This window comes from Diabrotica virgifera, chromosome 7, assembly GCF_917563875.1.
Source record: "Diabrotica virgifera virgifera chromosome 7, PGI_DIABVI_V3a".
NCBI lineage: Eukaryota > Metazoa > Arthropoda > Insecta > Coleoptera > Chrysomelidae > Diabrotica > Diabrotica virgifera.
Genome location: NC_065449.1, coordinates 20761024 through 20786966, shown reverse-complemented (window position 1 = coordinate 20786966; position 25943 = coordinate 20761024). Strand labels below are relative to the sequence as shown.

The following is a 25943-nucleotide window of genomic DNA, read 5'->3' as shown; positions in this document are numbered from 1 at the left end:
ATGATGATGATGATGATGATAATTATAAATTTAATTTTATTTCTGTCCTCACAACAATAAAAAGTAATATATTATACAACATTTTTGTTTACCGATAACCTCCATATTGAACAATTATTATCAGAGCCCGTATAAAGACTAATACCAAACTGTCGGTGTGCGTATGCGCGCAGATCAATATACATTCACCCTCAATCTCAAACGCGCCTAAAGAAGTATAACTTCAAAAACCGGGAATACTAAAAGATACAAATGGGAAACTTGTGTTGAGTACTAACGAAAAATTAAAGAGATTGACAGAATACATAAATGAATTGTTCAAAGACAATAGAACAGAACAGATGTAGGTAGAAGTGGAAGATGATATGGTTCTGAAGATATTAAAAGAGGAAATTAAATCGGCATTAAAAAACAGCAAAAATGGCAAAACATAGGTCCAGACCAAATCCCAGTAGAAAGCTTAAAATGCATAAATGGTGAAACCTTAGACATTATCGTAAACTTTCCGGGCCCCCCTTGCGCTATGAGTAAATTCTCCAGACCTCCCGGTAGGGGGCCCCCAGATCACATTTGCCCCGGGGCCCCTAACATCGTAGTTACGGCCCTGCATCAGTACAGGTTGTTTCTAAATAAATGCAACAAACTCTAAGAGGTTACTCTGCATGAAAAAATAATGACCGTTTGCGTTATAAACATATTGTCCGCAAATGCTTCGTTTTCGAGATACGGGATGTTCAATTTTTTCTTACAAACTGACCATTTATTTATTGCTCTAGCCTCTAAAACCGGTTGAAACATGCAAATGAAATTTGGTAGGTTTTAAGAAGTAGTTATTGCGCATTTTTTGACATGCAATTAAGAATTTTATATTTACCATTGGCGTGCATACGGGTAATGTGACCCAATTTTTTATAACTGATCTATTTTGACAAAAGCCACCCGACTAAAACAATTGCACTTTGAACCAAAAAGAATTATTATTTTCTTTTTTTTAAGTTCTACACTCTGGGCCAAAATTAACCGGCCACCTTAAAAATGGGTCATTTTTGATGTCTTATATCTCGTAAACCTGTTGTCCGATTTAAGTGATTTTTTTAATATATTATAGCCTTATTCTTTAACAATATCGCTGTAATAGTATTGTTGCGAAACAGTTAAATTTTCATTGTATACCAGGTGTACCAATCAAACTGTGTTTTTTTCTAAAAGTTCGCATCACCCCGTGGAATATTCTAGCATTTGTAGAATACCGAAATTAATACCTAACTATAGCCTCATGCTTTCTCAACATTTTGTTGGATAATAAAAAAGTTAGGTGCTTTAAAAATTAGACATGTTTTTATCAATACAGGGTGTTTTTAAAATTGTTTAGCAAAGTTTAAGGGGTAATTCTGCATGAAAAAATAATGACAGTTTGCTTTATAAACTTATGTCCGCAAATGCTTCGTTTCCGATATAGGGGGTCTTGAAATTTTTCGGACAAACTGACGATTTATTTATTGCTTTAAAACCGGTTGAGATATGCAAATGCAATTTGGTGAGTTTTATGACGTAGTTATTGCATATTTTTTGACATACAATTAAGAATTAAATATTCACCATTGGCGCGCATACGGGTAATATGAGCCATCATATTACCCGTATGCGCGCCAATGGTGAATATTAAATGCTTAGTTGTATGCCAAAAAATGTGCAATAACTACGTATTAAAACCCACCAAATTTCATGTGCATGTCTCAACCGGTTTTAAAGTAATAAATAAATCGTCAGTTTGTCAGAAAAATTTCAACACCCCCTATCTCGAAAACGAAGCATTTGCGGACATAAGTTTATAAAGTAAACTGTCATTATTTTTTATGCAGAATTACCCCTTAAACTTTAACGCCAAATTTTTTTAAAAACATGTCTAGTTGTTAAAGCACCTAACTTTTTTATTATCCAACGTGAGCGAATCAATCAAACAACAAAATGTTGAGAAAGCATGAGGCTATAGTCAGGTTTTAATTTCAGTATTCTACAAATGCTAGAATATTCCACAGGGTGATGCAAACTTTAAGAAAAAAGCACAGTTTGATTCGTACAGCCGGTATATAATGAAAATTTACCTATTTAGCAACAATATTATTATAACGACATTGTCAAGGAATAAGGCTATAAAATATTAAAAATATCACTTAAATCGGACAACAGGTTTAGGAGATATAAGACCTCAAAAATGACCCATTTTTAAGGTGGCCAGTTAATTTTGGCCCAGAGTGTATTTCTATCGGTCTCTCCATTTAGTCATTCTTTTTATATTATTATAATTCCATTTCTTTTTTTTTTATTATTGTAATAAAGTTTCGATATATTTTATATTTGTAATTATGTTTCACCAAAAAATCTTTTTACTCTCCCTTTCATAAAATATTTAAATGTTATGAAAATATTGAAATTTATGTTAGCCTACTACACTCACTGGAATATTAGTGAGAAAACAACTAATTTTAGAATTCGTTGTTATAAGCGGAACGACGACTGTAAATATGACCTATTTTTATATTATTGCGAATCTACAAAAATCAAGACAGCTGTTTCAATGACGTAACATAAATATAGTTATAGTATGCATAGAATTTTAGAGTCAACAGTCACTGGCATAACAACTAATACCGTTAAAAAATACAACATAGTGATCTTCCTGATGCGACGCATCGAGTGTTTTGCTATTAACACGTTAGCTGCCATAATCACTGCCATAGCCCATAATGGTAAAACAGGCCCCTTTACACAAGCCCCTTTACACCAATGGTGTAAAAATTGTTTAGAGTGCAATAAGCACAAGAACAACCCAATTAAAGATAATTCTCATATATGGGAGCCACCAAAATTTTGTTTTGAACGAGTGCATGCTGATTACGCTGGACCCTTCAATGGAGGTTATTATTTTATATTAGTAGATTCCTTCAGCAAATGGCCTGAAATTCATTTTACAAAAAATACTACTACAAAAACTACTATTGAAATTTGCCGAAAAATTTTTGCAACTTTTGGTATTCCTAAAGTTTTTGTTACGGACAATGGTAGACAATTTGACTCTCATGAGTTTAGAACTTTTATGAAAGATAATGGAATTACACAAAAATTTACTGCACCCTACCATCCTGCAACTAATGAACAGGGGGAGAGATATGTCCAAATACTGAAAAAATGTTTAAGGACTATGCGAAGTGAGGGAAATGACATAGAGTTTGAATTATGTAAGCTACTTATGCAATACCACAGAAGCCCACATACAGTTACAGGTAAAAGTCCCTCAGAACTTATGTTAGGAAGACAAATAAGGAATAGATTAGATTTACTTAGACCTTCGTGTAGTGATAGTTACCTATACTGATATGAGTCTAAGAAACTTTGATATAGGAACTAGGGTTTCCGTGAGGGATTATTTTCATTCTAAATGGCAATTTGGCATTATTGTACTCAGATTAGGGTTATTGCATTATTTAATTCAGTTAGATGATGGTAGAACATGGAAACGTCATGTAGACCAAATACGGCAAATTGGGGAATATACTCGATCTCAAAATAATCCGACATGTTACATTCCGGATACCATTACTCACAATTTGGTTGTGAGGGAGGCATCACTTCCAGAGCACAGTGTCTCACCACCACCTACCGAAGTGATTACCGATGAATCAGAAATTTCAAACAATATGGAAAGTTCGAATAGTGTACCTGGGGCTCAAATTGAAACTGAGGAACCCATTTTAAGGCGTTCCACTAGAGTAAGAAAACCTGTTACCAGATTGAATTTGTAAGTACTTTTACTTTTGGTTAACTTTTGTAATTCATGGTCAAGGGAGGATGTGTTATGTTCGTGTAAAACTCCCTTAACCATGAATGTAAGTTGGTACTACTGTCAGCTGAACGACAGCTGTCATATACTTAATACTAGGATAATAAAATGAAACCATGTGCATAATTCTTTAAAATAAAGTATTTTACATCGAGTATTACTTAATTACAAATACTTACGTCCTTTAAGTACAAAGGACTTGACTTGACAGCTCCCTTTTCTATGCTTTTGAGACAACTACGGTGTGTCACGCGGCTGTTATCAACAACATGAGACACACATTTGTGTCTCACGACAGCCAACGTGTTAATAGGGCGCAGATACCTGATATTAACATTTGCAACGTTACATTGCACAACAAATCGTATACAAACGTCACTATTTTTAATTTTAAAATTCTTTCTTTTTTGAAAACGATTTCCAGAGTGGAAATCGAAATAAACACATGGAATAAATTGTGGCTTAATTACATACAGGGTGTTTCAAAAAAGGTAACACCGCCTCTAGGATAGATAAAAAACTGAAAAATAATTGGGGTCTGCTTAGTAAAAAATTATTTTGCCAAAACAACCGCTGGCAACACTGTTACGAAATTTGGTGAGATTTAAGAGATTTTATATTCATTTTTCGCGCGAATACGGATAATAGTCTGTTGCTTTTTTTTGAAACACCTTGTAGAAACTTTAATACTTTGGAAACTTTTATTTTTTGCATGAAAACGCGTCGCTTGAAAAAAAAGGGAAGATAAATTTTTGTCAAAACTTGAACGAGGAATTCAAAAATTATTTCTAATTTGACATATCTCAGTGGCGTACTATCTTTTTTTCTTTAAATAATTCAGACCATTACACGTATGCGCACCAATGATGAATATAAAATTCTTAATTGTTTGTCAAAAAATACACAATAACTACCTCTTAAAACCCACCACATTTCATTACAATGGTGCCAGTAGTTTCGACAAAATCATAAAAAATGTGTATTTTTTTTCTTTAATGCTCTGTATCTTGAAAACGGATGGCGTTACAAAAATTTTCTACTAAGCAAATCCCAATTATTTTTCAGTTTTTTACCTATCCGAGAGACTGTGTTACCTTTTTTTGAAGCACCCTGTGTATCAATACAATATTGAACATTTGAGTGTTAATTAAGCACCACAAGATCCTTCTATGGAAGCAATTACAAAAGTGTAAGTTAATTTTTAAGAAAGTTATAAACAATTAACGATTTTGTAAAACAAAGACACTACAATTAAGGATTACTGGCTGGGTAAAAATAAAAAAGACGACAACATATATATGAAAATTTAAAAATGGTCTCTATAATATTTGATCTTATTTTTTCAAAAATCATTCATTTTAAATCCGTCTAACTTTTTAACATAGAAATAACAGTATAATAAAAGATATTGTACAAGGAAAACGATGCATTTAAATTCTGGTGGATGAGGGGTTACATATACTTCTAATTTTCTCTTAAAATACATTATACAAAATTAATTTTTTTTGCAGCATATCTCGCTTAGTTTGAATGTAACCGATATTTAATATTGCTCATTTTCAAGCACTACAAAAGGTATTGGTAGTATTATACACCTAATATATGCTTCTTTTCATGAGCATTTTTCAGTGCGTCACAAATGATAGAAAAAAAAGGTGAGTCCGTGATAATATACATTTATAACATTTATTCTAACCTGACATTTTAGTTAAATCTGACAGTTGTCAAATTTTATTTGCAATTTGGCATAAAAACAAATCAATAGTGTTTATTGCATTTATAAAATGGTATTTTCTTTGATTTGTATAGTCTTATAAATTGTACAGATTATATTCGTAGATATATGATATAATTAGTAAATAATTTGTTTTCGATTATAGCGCCATCTATTGACAACTAGAATAAATGTTATAAATGTCACCGACGAAATGTAATCACCGACGTGCGTTTTCTTCTGTCACATACAATTTAATGCGTTAGAAAGAAATCGAAAAACTGTGACGCACTGAAACATCCTCATGAGAAAAAGCATAGACCGTTTCTCTGTTATTTCAAGTTGAATACACCGATTTCAATATGCACCAAAAAAAAACAAACTCTTTCACCTACCATATCTCTTTTAGTAATAAAAACTAGAAGATTTATAAATGAACGAATATCTTTGTTTTTATAAGCTACAAAAATGTTTTATATAGTTTTTCTGTTTTATAAATGTTTTATAGTTAAAAATAATCAGTATTTCTTAAGGATTTAAAAATGCAAAAAATATGCATTGTGTTTTATTTAAAATAAGAAAGTTCTTAGATTTCCAGAAAAATGGAAAATCTTACAACAATGTAAATACCACCTTAATATCGGCCGCACCACAAGACCCTTACATACCCAAATCTATAAAAATCGTGCAAACTGCTTCAGAGATAGGTCAATTGAGGCGTTCCATACTTTAAACTCATCTGCCAGACAATGCTATTATAAACAATAGGTTAACATATTTTAATAGCATATGTATAACATATTTTATCTACTTACGATTTAGCCTCCTCCACATCCACATGCCGATCCTTCTCCAAATCACTCTTGTTTCCAACGATAACTAACGAAATATCAGTCCCTAACATTTTCCGGAGCTCCTTAACCCAACTTTTCACCTTCTGAAAGGAGTCTTCGTCGGTGATGTCGTAGACCAGAACGGCTCCATTCGATGATCTATAGTAAATCGGACCTAGGGCATGGAATTTCTCTTGACCTGCTGTATCCCATATGGAAAGATTTACGCGATTGCCGTCTAAATTCAATTTTTTCGTTAAAAACGAAGCCTGAAAAGTTCCAAGTCACGTAAATTCATTATCTATCAGTAATATTTTAATTTAATATGTATGTTTGCTTGAAAGTAGCTTTAAAATAGGAACTACATGTTTATCTGTGCAGATTTTGTTAATTATACATCTAAGGCCGGCCACAGACGGGCGACTGTGGCCGGCCACGCTATCGATCCACAAAGGTAGTTTCCGATGATCGACCGTGGATTTTTATGTGGAGTGGACGTTCCGTTGTTCGTTACAGACGAGGGACTGTGGCCGGCCACAGTCACCCATGGTTAATCATCGGAAACTACTTTTGTGGATCCACAGCGTGGCCGGCCACAGTCGCTCGTCCGTGGCCGGCCTAAGTATTATTGTAAAATAAACTGCGCGTCAGAGAAAACGGGCCACCCACAAAATGGGTCATTTTTATGTCTCGAATTTCCTAAACCTGTTGTCCGATTTAAGTGATTTCTTTAATATGTTATAGTCTTATTCTTCAACAATATCGCTGTAATAATATTGTTGCTAGACAGGTAAATTGTCATTGTATACCGGGTGTACCAATCAAACTGTGTTTTTTTCTCAAAGTTCACCACACCCTGTGGAATATTCTAGCATTTATAAAATACTGAAATTAAAACCCAAATTAGTCTCTCATCAGGAGGCACATATGCTGCTCTCTCTGACCCAACTAGGACAAACCCCGGCGTGCAGTCACGGATTGCAACGAACGAAATGGCAGGGATGCCCTAGCGCAGTGGTTTCCAAACTGTGGGGCGCGCCCCCCTAGGGGGGCGCGAGGCTGTTGCAAGGGGGGCATGCCACTGTTTCCAAAATATTTTCGAATACAAACCAAAAAAGTTGAATAGGTGTCAAAAAATGAATCTGCAAAATAGTAATCCACAATCCTCGCCGCGAATTTTTCTGGTACAAATGCTAAAACATCCATCCATACTCTTGATGTAACAAATACATCTCGCTTTCGCGTTTGGAGCCGAGCGCCAAATCTTCTTCTTCTTATACTTGTTGTAGATATGTCGATCTGTTAATTCCGACGTTGAAATAATTTTGAGACGTAGACTGCCAGCTATCTCTCCCGGTGGTCTCCCCGGTACTCTCCATACCTTTTGGTGGTCTCCCCGGTGGACGCTTGCCAGCTGGCTTTCCTTCTAGCTCAATTCTTGGTAGTCTGTGCTCCTCCGTTTTTTTTTACATGACTGAAACATTCTCTTCGTCTTTGTCTACCCCATCTTACTACATCTTGCACGCCACATTGTTGACTGATGATGTTGTTTCGTATTCTATCCCTTCTTGTCTTCCCTGCTATGGCTCTTAGTGTCTTCATTTCGGCTGTACCTAGCATGATTTTGGTTTTATTTGTGTCTTCTCTTGATTCAATGCCATAGGTCATAACAGATCTGATTCAAGTTTTATAAATTCTAACTTTGCTGTCCATTTCCATATATGGGTTATTCCAGATCACATCTCTCAAACATCCGGACATGACTGCGGCCTTGTTTATTTGTCCTCTTACGTCTCTGGCTGGGTCATGATAACTTGATAAGTCTACACCTAGATATTTGAACTGGTTTAGCTGTTCTATGGGTTTCCCCTCTACTACGAGCTTGCATCTAATTGGATCTTTCGCAATGGTAATGCATTTTTTTTCTGCGTGGCTATGGCTATGATCATGTTGAGTCGTCGACATGCTTGGTAGAATCGATAAAGTTCTCTTTGTAGGTCATCCTCATCTTCCGCATCATCTGTATCATCCACATATATATTCGCAAATATACTCGTTTTGACTACGAGTAAAGGACGAATTTCCTACTTTGACAAACAAAGTTTTAGAAATTTTATTGACATTTGTAACATCTTACCTATGTGAAACTGATTTTTCTACAGTAGCTGTCTTAAACAATGATACCACGGGTGAGAAAATTTGTGCTGAAAAAAAGCTCAATCGTCGCATTAAATTTTTATAATGTTGTATTAATTATATATTCTTTTTTTGTATTTATGTAAGATTTGTTTTTATTACATTTAAAATTATTATTTCTCATAATAAATATGTATGTTTTTATTTATAAGTTTACATACGATATTGTATATTATTTTGTAGCCCATTAAATAAATTACAATATCAGTTGAGTATTTACGAAATTATATTGTTTGAAAAATTAAGGGGGCGCAACAATTTTTTCTTTTTAAAGGGGGGGCGCAAGTACAAAAAGGTTGGAAACCACTGCCCTAGCGGCTTGCAAAAAAAAACTAAGTTTTCAAACTAACAGCACGTAAAACAACATCCAAAAATGTTACTCTACACTCTACATCCTACTAGATTGAAAACAATGGGAACCTTCTCTGGTAACACCTCCGAGGCTTCTACAATTTGTAAGCCAGTTTTTTTTTCTGTTTTTTTATTCATTCGCTTATGTTGGATAATAAAAAAGGTACTTTAACAACTAGCCTTGTTCATCATCAATACAGGGTGTTTTTAAATAAGTATGGCAAACTTTAAGGGGTAATTCTGCATGAAAAAATAATGACAGTTTGACTTATAAACATATGTCCACACATGCTTCGTTTTCGAGATACGGGATGTTGAATTTTTTCTTACAAGCTGAAGATTTATTTATTGCTCTAAATTTGGTAGGTTTTAAGAGGTAGTTATTCTGAATTTTTGACATGCAATTAAGAATTTTATATTCACCATTATGACCCCTATGTGTGCCAATGGTGAACATAAAATTCTTAATTGTATGTCACAAAATGCGCAATAAAACCTACCTCTTAAAACCCACCAAATTTCATTTGCATATCTCAACCGGTTTTAGAGCAATAAATACATCTTCAGTTTGTAAGAAAAATTTCAACACCCCGTATCTCGGAAACGAAGAATTTGGGGACATACTTTTTATAAAGCAAACTGTCATTATTTTTTCCCGCAGAATTACCCCTTAAACTTTTCCATACTTATTTAAAAACACCCTGTATTGACGACAAGCAATGCTAGTTGTTAAAGTACCTAATTTTTTTATTATCCAATATAAGCGAATAAATATAAACAGAATGTTAAAAAACATGAATCTATTGTTGGGTTTTACTTTTAGTATTTTATAAATGCTAGAATATTCCACAGGGGGGAGAAAAAAAACACAGTTTGATTGGTACACCCGGTATACAATGACAATTTACCTGTCTATAGTCCGTCCCACCTTGACTTTACAGTATAGGAAACATAGGCAATGCAGTCCTTATGAGAGTTTTTAGCGTGGTAATGCCGATTTTATCAAAATTAATTTGTAACCGAACATTATAGCCACTTTACACGATGCAACTAATTGCACAATTTCTTGCAGCAATAGAAATTGCATCGTGTCATACGCGAATTGCACAGAAAAGCTGCAACTTCTTGCAGCAAGAAATTGCTGCAAGAAGTTGCAGCTAAATAGAACATGTCCTATTTTTCATGCAATTTTTTCTGCAATTTGGTTATATTTTTAGTAACTTTTAATGTTACACTGTTTGTTTTGACATTCTGTCATCCTAAATTTCAAACTAAACAATTTTTGACAAAACTAGAGGAACTTTTTACCAATTTCACGCTTCACAGATAACATTATTCTGGCGGATAACTTTAATTATGCAACATAGAGATTAAAGAAACTATATTCTATTTTTATTTCTTTTGTATTTAACAACTTGTTTCCTTTTGTAAATGAATAATGTATTATAGGTATTCTTGCATTAGGTATTAATTGATTTTGTTATACATAATACATATTATAATTTTCTCAAATTATAATCTAACATTTTTAATCTAATATATCTGATAACTCTACTCAAAAAATTACATTTTTAATTTATAAAAACAGCATAACCTAATATTTATGGTATGTCAAAGTTTCTGTCCATTTCATGTCAGTTTATGCAATTACTTGCACCGTGTAATCACTTTATTGCAGAAAGCTAGTTGCAACTTATTGCAGAAGTTCTTGCTGCAAGAACTTGTGCAATAAATTTCTAGGTATGGATCCCGCGTATGAAAAAAAAGTTGATTAATAGCAAGCTGAAAATTTGTTAATAGCTTAAGGGTGTCTAGTCGGACAAACTTTCATATATGGGAACACTGGAACAGGGGAAGTTTTAATTGTGAAACAGGTTAAAAATTTGGAACGGTCAGACCAGACTTAAACTCTCCGAACAGAGATTAAACTCTCATGCAAAAATCAGACTGCTATTTATCACCAAATGGGCGTTTTAATGAGCGGAACATGTAGAAATGTCAAATGACAGGAATTATGACAGGTGATAAATAGCAGTTTTATTTTTGCATGAGCGTTTAATCTCTGTTCGAAGAGTTTAAGTCTGTTCTGTCGGACAAAATAAATGTGCCGTTTTCGTGGTCTGACCGTTCCAAATTTTTAACCTGTTCCACAATTAAAGCTGCCCCTGTTACAGTGTTCCCATATATCAAAGTTTATCCGACTAGACACCCTTAAGCTATTAACAAATTTTCAGCTTGCTATTAATCAACATTTTTTCATACGCGGGATCCAGACCTATTCGCAATTACTTGCATCATGTAAAGTAGCTATTAGAGAAAATAAATTAAAACTATTTTAGAAAGAAAATCTACAATTTTAGGATTCATATGCGTTTATAGTCGAGGAAATGAAGCATTTTGGCTCGCAATTTTTTCACAGAATTCGCAATTGAAATTTTCACAGAAGGTAGGGAATAGTCCAAGGATCATTTTCTATATCATGCCACTGTACGCTAAAACCTTGGGGGTGGTTGCCACCCCATCTCGGGGGGTAGTAATTTTTTTTATTACATTTTAACCATGTAATTCGATGGAAAAAGTGATTCTAAGAAAAAATCGTTTTTTACATTTTCTTCGTAAAACTAATTTTATTCGAGTTATTCGCGCCTGAAAATAACAGTTTTTCGACGAAAAAATCGATTTGTTTAGGGGGTTTTTGAGAATACCTCGAAAAATATACATTTAATCAAAAAAACTGTAGATATCAAAATTGTATGTTTTAGTAACACAAACCAAACTCTTTTTATCGCCAAAAATGAAGGAGCTATGTTTATAAAACAAATTTTTTTTCGGAAAATTCGAATAGTCCGCTTATGGAGCATTTTCAACGTATGTATAATTAGCCTAATAAAATAAAAAAAATCAAAATCTAAGTCCGTACAGGTTGGAATAAATTTTATATCAAAGTTTAGGTGAATACAAAAGATATTTTCAAAAAAGTATCCAAATTATATCAGGTGATCATTGTTTAAATAATTAAAAATGGGTCCTTTTTGCACAATATTTACTTTTTTAACTGCTGAGGTAATTTACATTTTAATGAAGGTCTAGGATTTTTTTTTGTACAAAGCTGAAGGATAAATCTTTTACGTAAGACTTACTAAATTAAATTTGTCCCCCTATTTATTTAAATAATTATATATAAAATTTAAAAATCAAATTTGCAAAAAAATATTATTTGCGTTTTAAATAAGCATTGTAAATTATTTTATTTAATAGGAGAAGTTGCACTATGATACCAATATTAGGTAAAAAAACATTGGTTAAAAAATATTTAATAATTTATGATATTTAATTTTTTTATTAAATGTTACTATATTTTCAATTGCAAAGACGCGGTTGTTACCAAAAGAATATAAATCTGTGTAAAACCTCATTACTTTTATTTTTATGTATGTTTTCGATAAATGTATTGATAAATTCAAATTTCAATCTAACTCCCCTTTAAAATGGCATTTGAAAATTGTTCTAATTTGTTTATAATTTGTTTTTTTAATAACGTCGCGGGGATTAAACATTTTGAAATGCTGTTCCGATAATCGGGTTCCTGGGAATTTTTCACTAATTAACAAATTGTTTTTGTCGTTTTTTCTTCTTCTTTTTTTTTTCTTTTAGTAAAAGATATAGTTTTGCTTATAGAGGGGGTTTCATTAACCCTCTTACAGGCCAAATCGTAAAAATTATCTGTTGAAGTTGATATTTTTTTTTTCAAGTAAATATAGGCAAAAATAACTTATTTTTAAATTTTCTGCTAAAAATCTTGTCTAGAATAAGTGCTAGGTGAGAAATAGTGAAGACTTTCTACAGACGGTCTTGTCGGGTTATGAGTAAAAAATAAATTTGGTAGATGTTTATTATAAAACAAGATTTATTAAGAAAAATGAGTATATAACATGTTATTTTTGATGGTGGTAATCCCAAAAACAATTTTTACCGACTGTGCCGCCACGGGCGCCCATATAAAAATTTTCAGGGGGGGGCAGAAGACGTGAAGATGTTCTTTTTCTTCTTTAAGTACCGTGCCCAAATTTTTAGGCGTGGGTAGCTTCCATAACAATTTGCCGATATCGTTCTCGATCTTGTGCGGCATGTAACAATTGATCTGCTGATAAGCCAGTCCATTGACGAAGGTTTCGGAGCCATGAATATTTCTTTCGACCAATTCCTCTTTTTCCGTCGATCTTTCCATTGAGTATTAACTGCAGCATCCTGTATCTGCTACCTCTAATTATATGCCCCAGATATTCAAGTTTTCTCTTTTTTATCATCTTCATTAAGTCACCTTCGCCTTGACCTACTCTGTTTAAGACTTCTCTGTTAGGAATGCGTTGAACCCAAGATATTCTGAGCATTCTACGATACGACCACATCTCAAAGGCTTCTAATTTGTTCATCATGTTAACCTTCATGATCCAGGTTTCACATCCATATAGTAATACAGGATACACATAACATTTTAGGAACTTGATTCTTAGTTGTAAGTTCAGCTGAGAGTTGCTCAGAATAGATCTAAGTTTCATAAATGCTCCTCTTGCAATTTCTATACGAGTTTTAATTTCTTCATCCGGATTTAGTGTCTCGTTTATCCAACATCCTAGGTATTTAAAATGAAGTGAAGATGTTGCACAATATATTTTGTATACTTTGGATAACCATATAATATATAGTTTACAGCACCCGAAAAGCTGGGGGGGGGGGGCACGCCCCCCATGGGCGCCCATGTGTGCCGCATAAATGGAGGTCACATTTGAAACAAACTGGAAAATGGTTTTCACCATCAAAACGTACATCAGCAACTTGATGAACCGCTCTTTTTTAAACACCAGATGAACTAGTTTTGATACCTGGATAGGCTGTAAGGTTTTTTAGGCTCAATACTATCATCAACATAGTCGGGATCCACAATACTATCGTCACTACTATAAATGCTATCGTCGATTTCAACGGAATCAATAAAGTCGAATAATTGTTCATCTGACAATTCTTCCAAATTGATTTTGTTCTTATGGTTACGATTTAGACGATGCATCTATCACAGAAAAGAAAAATAATAGAACAACAGGAAAATAAGCATGTTCCTACGCACAAAAAGATAACAAAATTTTTTACTGAAGGGGATATTTTTTATACGTAAACCGGCAAGACCGTCTTGAAATGGTCTTGGTATTTTTGTTTATAAAGGTTTATAAAGCCTATTTACACAATAGTTTTTACTAAAAGCTTATTATATTACTGAAACATGAAATATAATCTACTTACCATAAAATTATCAAGTTGATCACTTTGATCTAAACGTGTTTTTTGACGATTTAAAAATAATGTTTATGAAGAAATAATTTTCACTGCCACTTTATGGGATGTTAGCACTTGACTAAACTAAAACTAACGATAATAACGTAATCGCGATGCCAAACTAACGATAATAACGTAATCGCGATGCCAGAATGTGTTTAGTTGTATCGAATAACATCAAGTAAGGTTTTTTAAAGGGGCATGTCGTTACTGTGGCAGCAAAAACCATTTATAAGTTTTATAAGCTAAAATGCAAAGCGTCTTAAGACGGTCTTGCCTGTTAGAGGGTTAAGAATGTCCAATCTCTGAGTTTTAGATTCTAGACCTCAAAATATTAAGATTTAACCAAAATCGCTTAAATAAAATATGGCTCCTTATTGAGTTACAAGGTGTTTTATTTAAAAATTAAAAAAACATTTTTGCTCAGTATTTTAAAACTATTCGACGTATCCTTTTCATACTTGGTAGAAAGTGTAAGTACTATACACTCTATGAAATTATGTTAAATACAAGTTTCCGGCTATTACCAGAAGCATACGACAGGGGACAGTAAATGGTTGACCCTAACCAAATTCTACGTCACTGGTGAAATTGCCATTTTAGCACAATTTTTAGATTCTCCAATACTCTCTATGTAAATAACATCCTCTTTACTCGTAACGATAAAGTCATTAGTTTTCGAGATGTTTGAAGTTAAACATGTAACGACACAGTTATTTAGTTATTTTGATTAATATATTGTGCCGTTTAATTTTTAGTTTCAAATATCTCGAAAACTAATGATTTGATGATTAAGAATGAATAAAATACTCTCAGTCTTAACGATAAAATCATTAGTTTTCGAAATATTTGAAATTAAAAATTAAGCGGCACAAATCATTAATCAAACTAACTGTGCCGTTACATGTTTAACTGCAAATATCTCGAAACCTAATGACTTTATCGTTACGAGTGAAGAGTAAGTTATTTACATAGAGAGTATTGGAGAATCTAAAAATTGCGCTAAAACAGCAATTTAGCCAGTGACGTAGAATTTGGGAAGGGGCAACCATTTGCTTTCCCCTGTCGTACGCCTCTGGTAACAGCCGGAAACCTGTATTTAACATAATTTCATAAGTTGTATAGCACCTACACTTTCTACCAAGTATGAAAAGGATACGTCGAATAGTTTTAAAATACTGAGCCAAAATAATTTTTAAATTTTTAATTTAAAACTCACCCTGTAACTCAATAAGGAGCCTTATTTTATTTAAGTGATTTTGGTTAAATCTTAATATTTTGAGATCTAGAATCGACTACTCAGAGATTGGACATTCTTAATGAAACCCCCTCTATGAGCAAAAGTATCTTTTTCTATAAGCAAAAAAAAAGAAGAAAAAACGACAAAAAAATTTGTTAATTAGTGAAAAATTCCCAGGAACCCGATTATAGGAACAGCATTTCAAAATGTTTAATCCCGCGACGTTATTAAAAAAACAAATTATAAACAAATTAGAACAATTTTCAAATGTTATTTTAGAGGGGAGTTAATTTGAAATTTGAATTTATCAACACATTTAACGAAAACATAAATAAAAATAAAAGTAATGAGCTTTTAAACAGGTTTATACTCTGGTGGTAACAACCGCGTTTTTGCAATTGAAAATATAGTAACATTTGATAAACAAATTAAATATCTCATAAATTATTAAATATTTGTAACCAATGTTTTTTGCTTAATACTGGTAATATAGCGCAACTTCTCGTATTAAATAAAAAAATTATAATGCTTATTTAAAACGCAAAAAATATTTTTTTGTAGATTTGATTTTTAAATTTTATATATAATTATTTAAATAAATAGGGGGTCAAATTTAATTTAGTAAGTCTTCGGTGAAAGATTTGTCCTTCAGCTTTGTAGAAAAAAATCCTAAAGACCTTCATTAAAATTCGAATTACCTCAGAAGTAAAAAAATAATTAATTATTTAAACAATGATATGATTTGGATACTTTCTTGAAAATATCTTTGGTACTCACCTAAACTTTGATATAAAATTTGTTCCAACCTGTACGAATTTACATTTCGATTTACATGTAGTGTAATCTTATTTTACTAGACTTATGCCCGATTTCACCAACGATACCTAAACAGTTGCCATATTAAGTAATTCTTATCGATAGGAACTTCCTAAGTCAATACTTAAGAACAATAGCGTTTCACAACTAAAAGAACTGCTTATCTAGGAAATTCTTTCCTAGGTATTAATTCGGGTACGTTTGAACTATTTTTGATAAATAGAAAGAAGAATAAGATGACATTACCTTACTTTTTCGATTATTTGTCATTATTGTTTGTTTGCCAAGTTGGTTTTATTCAGTTTTGTACTATACTGTTATAGTTATTTTATTTAGTAGTTAGTTATTTGTGAATTAAGTTTGTTAAGTTTTGTATGTTATTTTTATATGTACAGTGAAGTGGAGGAAAAGAAAAAAGTTGTAAATTTTACACATGACGAAAAATTAAAGTTAGTTGAATTGTCATTAATGAAATAATTTTAAAATAAATAATATGTTAAAGTTTTAATGACATACTTTTAGTGATATCATGAATGGATTTTTGAAACACAACACTAGTTTGTTAGGTAGTAGGCAGACTACATAATTTTGTCAATAGACCTGTAAAACACTCCAAAAGATTTTCTATATTTTCCAACACATATTATATTATCAATATAAAAGAAAATACACGATTACAACTAATATACCTAATATTACAGAAAAACAGAAAAATAAAGGTAAGAAGCAAATTATTGACAAACGTCACAAGTACATTAGTCAAAATTGTAAAAATATAATCTGATGCCCGATTTCACCAACGATACCTAAACAGTTGCCTTATTAAGTCATTCTTATCGATAGGAACTTCTTAAGTCAATACTTAGGAACAATCGCATTTCACAACTAAAACAACTGCGTATCTAGGAAATGCTTTCCTAGGTATTACCTAGGGTACGTTTGAACTATTTTTGATAAATAAAAAGAAGAATAAGATGACATTTTCTTACTTTTTCGATTATTTGTCATTATTGTTTGTTTGCCAATTTGGTTTTATTCAGTTTTCTACTGTTGTAGTAGTTATTTTATTTAGTAGGTAGTTAGTTATTTGTGCATTAAGTTTGTATATAATAAATATAGTCTTGTGTGTTATTTGTATAATATGTACAGTGAAATGGAGGAAAAGAAAAGAGTTGTAAATTTTACATATTATGACGAAAAATTGAAGTTAGTTGAATTTTTAATTAATGAAATAATTTTAAAATAAATAATATGTTGAAAATTGCTTTTTATTATTAATTTTTTAATGACACACTTTTAGTTATATCGTGAATGGGTTTTTGAAACACAACACTAGCTTGTTAGATAGTAGGTAGACTACATAATTTTGTCAACAGACCTGTAAAAAACTCCAAAGGATTTTCTATATTTTCTATATTTTCCAACACATATTATATTAATAATATAAAAGAAAATACAAAATTACAACTACTATGCCTAATATTACAGAATAACAGAAAAATTAAGGTAAGAAGCAAATTATTGACAAACGTCACAAGTACATTAGTCAAAATTGTAAAAATATAACCTGACTGTCAACGATAAGTAATACCTAAAGTTTAGGGAGATCGAAATCCGTATCCTAACGTAAGGTAATGCTTAAGCGGTTTAGGCAATTCTTATCGTATGGTGAAATCTGTTTTAGAGTTAGGAAGTATCTAAACCCACTTAGGTAATTCTTAAATATTTAGGTATCGTTGGTGAAATCGGGCAACTGTCAACGATAAGTAATACCTAAAGTTTAGGGAGATCGAAAACGGTATCCTAACGCAAGGTACTTAAGCGGTTTGGCAATTATTATCGTATGGTGAAATCCGTTTTAGAGTTAGGAAGTACCTAAACCCACTTAGGTAATTCTTAAATATTTAGGTATCGTTGGTGAAATCGGGCATAAATACCACAGAACCTGTTCGTATACTGGAAGATGACTAAAAAACTATTTGTATTTCTATTTGTATATATTTGTAAATTCGTATTTTTGTGTAAATAAATGTTTTTGTAATTCTTTAACTCTACTTTTTTTTCTGTATAGATCTATTAAATTATCTACCTATAAAAATTGCAATGTTATTAAGGGTGGTTTTTAAGGGTTGAAATATTATGTTATCATATCCTAAAGCATAAAACAATCATTATTTAACCAATCAAAACCAAATTTTACCCATATTAAAGTTTACAATGTTTTTATATAATTTTTGAAAATAAGGAGTAGTTTACACCCCTAAAATAATCAACGCCCTTTAGCATGATATAGAATATGAAGTAAAGGGTGAGATGATCCTAATCCCAAATTTTTATGTAAATCGATGCAAGCCGAAATTATTCTTTTAGGATAAGTAAATTTTTTATATATAGCTCCAACAAGGGTGGTTTTAAGAGTTGAAATATGATGACAGTATATCTCAAAGCATAAAACAATCATTATTTAACTAATGAAAACCAAATGGTGGCTACTGTAACGAAAGAGAACTCTTGGCCGACCCCCGTATAACGGTACACAACTCGAGGATGACGTAATCGAATATTCAAGGCGTCGGCGGAGGGGTAAAGAGAAGTCTAGAACGTACCTTGAGTAGGCGGCGTAATGAGCTGATAGCCAGAGGTGGCTTAGCCTGGAATGATCGAGAATAACGTGATTTGCTATTTAAGGTGGAGCGCGCTTTTATTTGGGTTAGTTTAAGTAAGCTAGAGTTTGTAAAAGAAAACTTGTATAAATAAATTAATAAAGTCGTAAATAAATACGAAATCGCTCGTTTTATTACAGTGGTGTTAACGGTGTGGCGTGTAAATAAATTAAATTTAAAAAGACTTTTGAACTTTATTCGTCGGGAATAACCGGAGTGCGTTCGGTATTCGGAAAGACTTTTAAAAGACATTGTGAAAAGTATGTGTGTGCCGACCAAAGATGTTGCTAGAAGAACTGACCGTAAAACAGCTCCGTTAACAATTAGAAGAGTACGAGTTAGATGCCAGTGGGTCCAAAGTCCTGAAAGCACAGAACAAGCAATCTTATCGAAATTTGACACTGTTTCTCAAAAGATCGATGAAACATCTAAGATAAATAATGAGAAATTCGAAACCATTTCTCAAAAGATCGATGAAACTAGCAGAAAGAACAACGAGAAACTTGAAGAAGTTTGTAGACACAACAACGAGAAATTTGAAGGTGTTTCTCAGGTAATTAAAGAAGTTTTTAGAACAACCGATAAGATACAGAAAAGTGTAGACGACAATAAAGAAATGTTAGAAGAGAGGATCAAACAATTAGAAACCGTAGAAGAAAAGATCAAAGAATTAGAGAGCATAATAACCAATACAAAGATGCAACCACCAGTTAATGCAGTAGCTTTAGATCCTGTAGTGAAATATGAACTACCGAGAGACGAAACGTCGCATAATATGAGATTTAAATTACCACCTTTTGATGGAAAGTCCTCTTGGTCCATATACCTTAGACTTTAGACACTTCGAAGCTATTGCGACCGCCAATCATTGGAGCGAACAAGAAAAGGCTGTTTCCTTGACTGCTGCTTTACGAGGTGATGCTGCAGATACACTAAGCGCCAAAATTAACGCACCACCTTAAAAATGTGACATTTTAATGTCTCATATTTCCTAAACCTGTTGTCCGATTTTAGTGATTTTTTTAATATATTATAGCTTTATTCTTCAAGAATATCGATGTAATAATATTGTTGCTAAACAGATAAGTGTCATTGTATACCGGGTGTAGCAATGATAGTGTGTTTTTTCCTCAAAGTTTGGAACACCCTGTGGAATATTCTAGCGTATATAAAATATTGAAATTACAACTCAACTACAACCTTAGGCTATTTTAACATTTTGCTTTTTGATTCATTTGCTTATGTTGGATAATAAAAAAGTTAGGTACTTTAATAACTAGCAACGTTCTTCATCAATACAGGGTGTTTCTAAACAAGTGCGACAAACTTTAAGGGGTAATTCTGCATGAAAAAATAATGACTGTTTGCCTTATAAACATATGTCCGCAAATGCTTCGTTTCCGAGATACGGGATGTTGAATTTTTTCTTACAAACTGATGATTTATTTATTGCTCTAAAACCGGTTGAGATATGCAAATGAAATTTGGTAGGTTTTAAGAGGTAGTTATTGCGCATTTTTTGGCATACAATTAAGAATTTTATATTCACTATTGGCGTGCATACGGGTAAATTGTCTCTTTGTTAGATTTTATGCAGCCTTCTACATCAAAAATTAAATTGACAATTTTTTATTTGTATATGCTATTTTTCTTAGCTTCCAGTCCCAATTAAAAATATTTTATATAAATACATATGCGAAATTACACCGCGACTTACGCGAATTTGACTTACGCGGTTATTGCTCGGTCCCACCTATCGCGTAAGTGCGGGTTATTACTGTATTCATCCAGATTAATCTTATGGCATGTCACAAGTTTTTTAAGTTTGCTGGAGGATGTGGCAATCAGTTTAGGTTTCGACTTACCATATCCCACATATGTTCAATGGGTGACAAATCAGCTGATCTTGATGACCACACCAAAGTCTCTATCTATAGCAGATTCTTGTATGAACTCCATGGTTTCACTGACAATATGAGGTCTTAAGTTATCCTGTGGAAAGATCGCATTTGGAATGGTTTGTAAGTAGGGATGTAAAACTGGTTGAAGTATGTCACCAATATATAGTCGAGTTGTCAAAGTGCTGTTAATATAAACTAGAGGTGATCTGCTTCCCAAACATATCACACCCCATACCATAATGCTTGGCTGTCTTGCTGTATGATGTTCAAATGCTGTCTATTATATACCATCAAGCCTTATGCTATGGTGTCAAAAGTAACACCAAAAGCGGACAGTAAGCTCTCAGTCCCATTCCAAGTAATCTTTGATTAATTGTTCTTCTTGAGACTTACCTTCCTATTCCTGCAACTAAATCATCTCTTACTTGATGGACACTGTCCCTTCTATTTCTGAGACCAAAAAGTCTAATATTGAGCAAATCGTGGCCTTGCATTATTCTAGGATATCCAGACCATCCACGACGCTGATAAGTCTCATCATTGGACCACCTCCCACCTCCCCCAAACTCTTAACACTGTTGATGGATTAGCTTCAACTCTATGTGAAATTTCCTGTAAACCAAAACTGGCTTCCCTCATGCCTATAAAGCGTCCTTTTTCTAAGTCACTTTAACTGGGAGATCAAAATCTACTACACTGATCTCAGTAAACCAAATTTTTTTTGATAGTATTTTTATATACAATTACTAAATAAACCTCTAAAAAGTTAAAAAAAAATACACCTTTTTAATACAGAGGTCAATTTACCCCCAAAATAGACTTTTTTAACAAGTCCCATAAATTGAATATGTTTGGAATTAAAAAAAAATTGTTACAGAAAGGTCTGAATCAAGGATAGTAAGAATAGCTAGGGACAAGTCACAAAGATGGAATGACAACTTAGGGACAGATTGAAAGGCACTGTTAAAGAAAAACAGGCAGTACTGCCTATATAAAAGAAGAAGTTAGTTAATTAATTTCAAGAAATGTTGCATAGTTAAATGGGCATAGTTCCCAAAGGCCAAAAAGAAGAAAAAAACAAAATAAACAAACAAAAATTTTACATAACCTTCTCTAGGACAATGCCAGTTTGACACTTATAAATAGTACAGATGTTTGACTGATTGTTTCACACTCTTAAAGACAAAGAGATAGAGTATAACCGGTTGCTGCTTTGGTAAATAAATATATGTTTTTTATTTGGCAATAGCTCTTTCCTGTTAAACTTGATGGAAAAAAAACTAATATGAGGAAAAATTTGTTTAATTCGTTTGCCGTCAAGTTTGTACTGGTGGGATATGGTGTCATTAAATCTATGATGTGCATTCTTAATTGTTTGACTTTTAGTTTATATCAGCGATTTTTTGTATTTTCTGCATTATTCCTTTAATTTTTAGATTATCAGTCTGCATTTATATAAAAAAAAAACACTTGTTTTTAACTCTTTAGTGACAGTATAATATAATATTTTGTGGAGGCTACCTTTGAAGGCAGTCATGATTAATCAGAAAGGAAGATGAATCTTGTGATTTTTCTAATGACATTATTGGGTGTGAATCTGTCTTTTGAGTTTACTCCTCCTAGTTTAAAAACAGGGTATACGTAGTAATCCTTGTCTATGTTTAAAACAAATTAGTGAATATTAACAGCTATCGTATGATATAAAATAATTTATTTGTCTGCATGTTTTACAACAAAAAACAAATTAACTGCTTGTTTAAAGAAGAATAATAAAAAAACATTTGCACTGTTTTATTAATATTAATGTGCTTTACAAAACAAATATTGCCCCATTTATCTACAGTTTAACAATAAAAAACACTTTAATGCTACAATTCAGATAATTTAAGCAACTTAAAACATATTAGTGTATTGTCGCAAAAAACAGTTGTAAAAAATGGACAATTGACTAACGTATAGAGTGTTTCGATAAAAAATACAACAAATTAATTAAGTGTAAATAAGAAACCTTACCTGAATAGTGGATATATGCTTGGGATTAAATTTATCTTCAATGTATCGTATGACCAAACTTGTTTTACCAACACAGCCTTCCCCTAACAAGACAACTTTGAAATTAAACGAATCAACGTTATTTGAACTGTTTGCCATGCTATTTGATTAAGTCTAAAAAAACGGACGTGATATTTTACCGTCATTCATTAAACAATAATGCTAAATTTCAATATTTTTTTTATTCCCAACACCAAAACATACATAAACCTTTGCTTGCTTCTTATACTTATCAATCTAAAAATGAAAAAGTTCTGTCACTGTCACTGTCACTGTTATACTGTCATGCTGTCATCCAAGAATTTGACTGTCACTGTCAAATTTCAATTCCAATTTTGTTTGTTTCTGTTACACCGGACATAACACTGGACATGTTTGGTTTGCTCCCGCTGTCTGATTTTAAAAGTGACAGGACCGCATGTTGATTGTTGTTGATGTTTTATCATAGATATAACAGAATAGATTAGGCCAGTCCGAAAATACCGTAACGCGGAACAGTTCGGGTCGGTGGTCTATCTATCTCTCTCTACCGGCGCTAAGCTTTCTCTCTCTAGCATATGATGGCTGCCGCCTCCGTGTCACTGTCGTTCCATTACTCCCACCTGTTGGTAGATGCGCTCACACTCGCACGACAGACAAAGATAGCTAGACCACCGTACTTGATGTCGGCGTTACACCCAGAGATTTGTAAAGAAAATAAATCAGGGCCTAGATTCCGTGCACTGTAGATATCTACATGTCGCTTTCTATCGATATTTGAATATCAAAATATTTGAATTTTTAGCTTTAATTGAATTATTTTCTAGTTTTGCTAGGTTATACTCTAATTGATAAACTAGAGCAAAACTAGAAAATAATTCAATTAAAGCTAAAAATTCATATATTTTGATATTCAAATATCGATAGAAAGCGACATGTAGATATCTACAGTGCACGGAATCTAGGCCCAGGCTAGTCATATGTCATATGCCACTCAATGCATCGGGGTGTAACGCCGATATCAAGTACGGTGGTCTAGCTATCTTTGTCTGTCGTGTGAGTGTGAGCGTATCTACCAAGAGGTGGGAATAACGGAACGACAGTGACACACAGGCGGCGGCCATCATATGCTAGAGAGAGAAAGCTAAGCGCCGGTAGAGAGAGATAGATAGACCACCGACCCGAACTGTTCCGCGTTTACGCTATTTTTCGAACTGGCCTAATCTATTCTGTTATATCTATGGTACACCCCGATGCATTGAATGGCATATGACTAGCCAGATCTATTGTTCACATATCTCTGTGTTTTATGTTGCCTTAGCCAAAGAATACTCCATCCAACAAGAAGCGAAAGCATCGACTATTTCACGATCCAAATTTCTTTGCGCATGTACGGTCCGCCATGTTTCATGTATTATTTCTTATTTCTCAACCTAATCCCTAACAACTGTTTGTAGAACCTAACAAATAATGTTAATGTATTAATTTGTAAAATTATTGTGTTGTTTAATCTTTTCTAATTGTAGAAAAAAGGATAATACTATTATTAAACACATCTATTGTTAAAATAAACTCTCATTGTGATATCTCCACCTCCACGCAAAGGTGGATTTTCTTGTGTGGCTCGTACCGTACTGGGATTTGGGATGCCCCATGCCCCACTCGATCGTAAACAAATAATTCTCTTTTCAGTACCGAGCATAGAAGAGTGGGTGGGGGTACCGAGAAATCGTAGCAGGTAAACGATCGTAGGGCAATGAGAAAAGTTCCTTTTAAACATTTATGTAATTCATTTTCATTCATTTTCAAACATTTATGTGATTCCATATACGTATTTACCTATATATTAAAATTATTTATTCCCAGATTTTTAATAAAGAATAAAAACAATTTAAACATAGCTCTTTAGTGTTTTATTTAATTTGCAATAGTATTATTTTATTTCCAGTAAACAAATATTTGCAATTTTGTTCAGATCATTAAGTATTTGTTTTAGCACCCTATTCAAAATAAGTTTTCGTCATCGTAGTACATTTGAAATCTAACATAATTTAGTGTACGGTTCTAGAAATAGAAGTAATTCTGAATTAATGCAAGGCAGGTCCACAACATCAATTTTTATTTTATGACAGCTGAGGGAGAGTGGAAGAGAAAAACTTGCACATAGTGTTTATTAATCTTGAGAAGGCATATAGCAAAGTTACCAGAAACCTATTGGTACTAAGTAGGAAAGGAGTGCCGGCTGAATATGTGAGAGTGGCATAAGAGATGTATCAGACGGTAACAATAACAATTAGAGAGAGCTGAAACTGGAAAATTTTATGTGAAAGCAGAGCTTCATTAGGGTTAGGTTAAGTTCCGTATTAAACCCGTAGTTATTAATAACTAGAACTAGCGAATAACTAGAAAAGATAATGTTAGGAATCAGTATATACGAATTGTGTGTGGATCCTATTGGAAACAAAATAAGAAGCAGGTTAAGGTGGCTAGATGCTAGATCTGATATCTTCTTTCTTTTATATAGGCTTTTTATATAGTAGGTACTGCCTGTTTTTCGTCAACGTTGCATTTCATTCTGTCCCTAAATGGTCATTACAGCTTTTCCTTGGGCATCCTATACTTCTTCTGCCTAACGGTGACCTGTCCCTATTCTTACTATCCTTGATTCAAACATCCTGCTTATATGCGTCTGATTTCCTCACTTCTTACCTTGTCCTGTAGTCCTTTTCCAGCAATCCTTCTTAAGATCTTCTTTTCATTGGTCTCCAGATGTGTTTGTGTTTTGCTTGTATCTGGTCTTGTTTCGGCCGTATAAGTCATAACTGGCCTAATAACTGACTTATATATTCGGGCCTTTGTTTGCACTCTTACGTATTTGTTTTTCCAAATTGTGTCGTTTATGCACCGGGCCGTTCTACTGGCTTTAATTATTTGTTCTTTTACCTCTTCTTCGATATTGTTGTCTATTTAATTATTTGTTCTTTTACCTCTTCTTCGATATTGTTGTCAGCTGATAGATTAATTCC

The 25943-nt window shown here is 32.9% G+C and overlaps 1 protein-coding gene across 1 annotated transcript in view; it reads right to left on the bottom strand.

The window, feature by feature from the left end:
• The window catches only part of LOC114325979 (ras-related protein Rab-21), a 38499-nt gene extending 15279 nt beyond the window's left edge, over positions 1-23220 (bottom strand). The window contains exons 1-2 of the mRNA XM_028274136.2: positions 22900-23220; positions 6371-6657 (exon numbers count right to left, since the gene is read on the bottom strand). Coding sequence (XP_028129937.1) covers positions 6371-6657; positions 22900-23037 — 425 coding nt within the window. The 5' untranslated portion in view covers positions 23038-23220. The remainder of the gene's footprint in view (positions 1-6370; positions 6658-22899) is intronic.
• Between the last annotated feature and the right edge of the window lie 2723 nt (positions 23221-25943).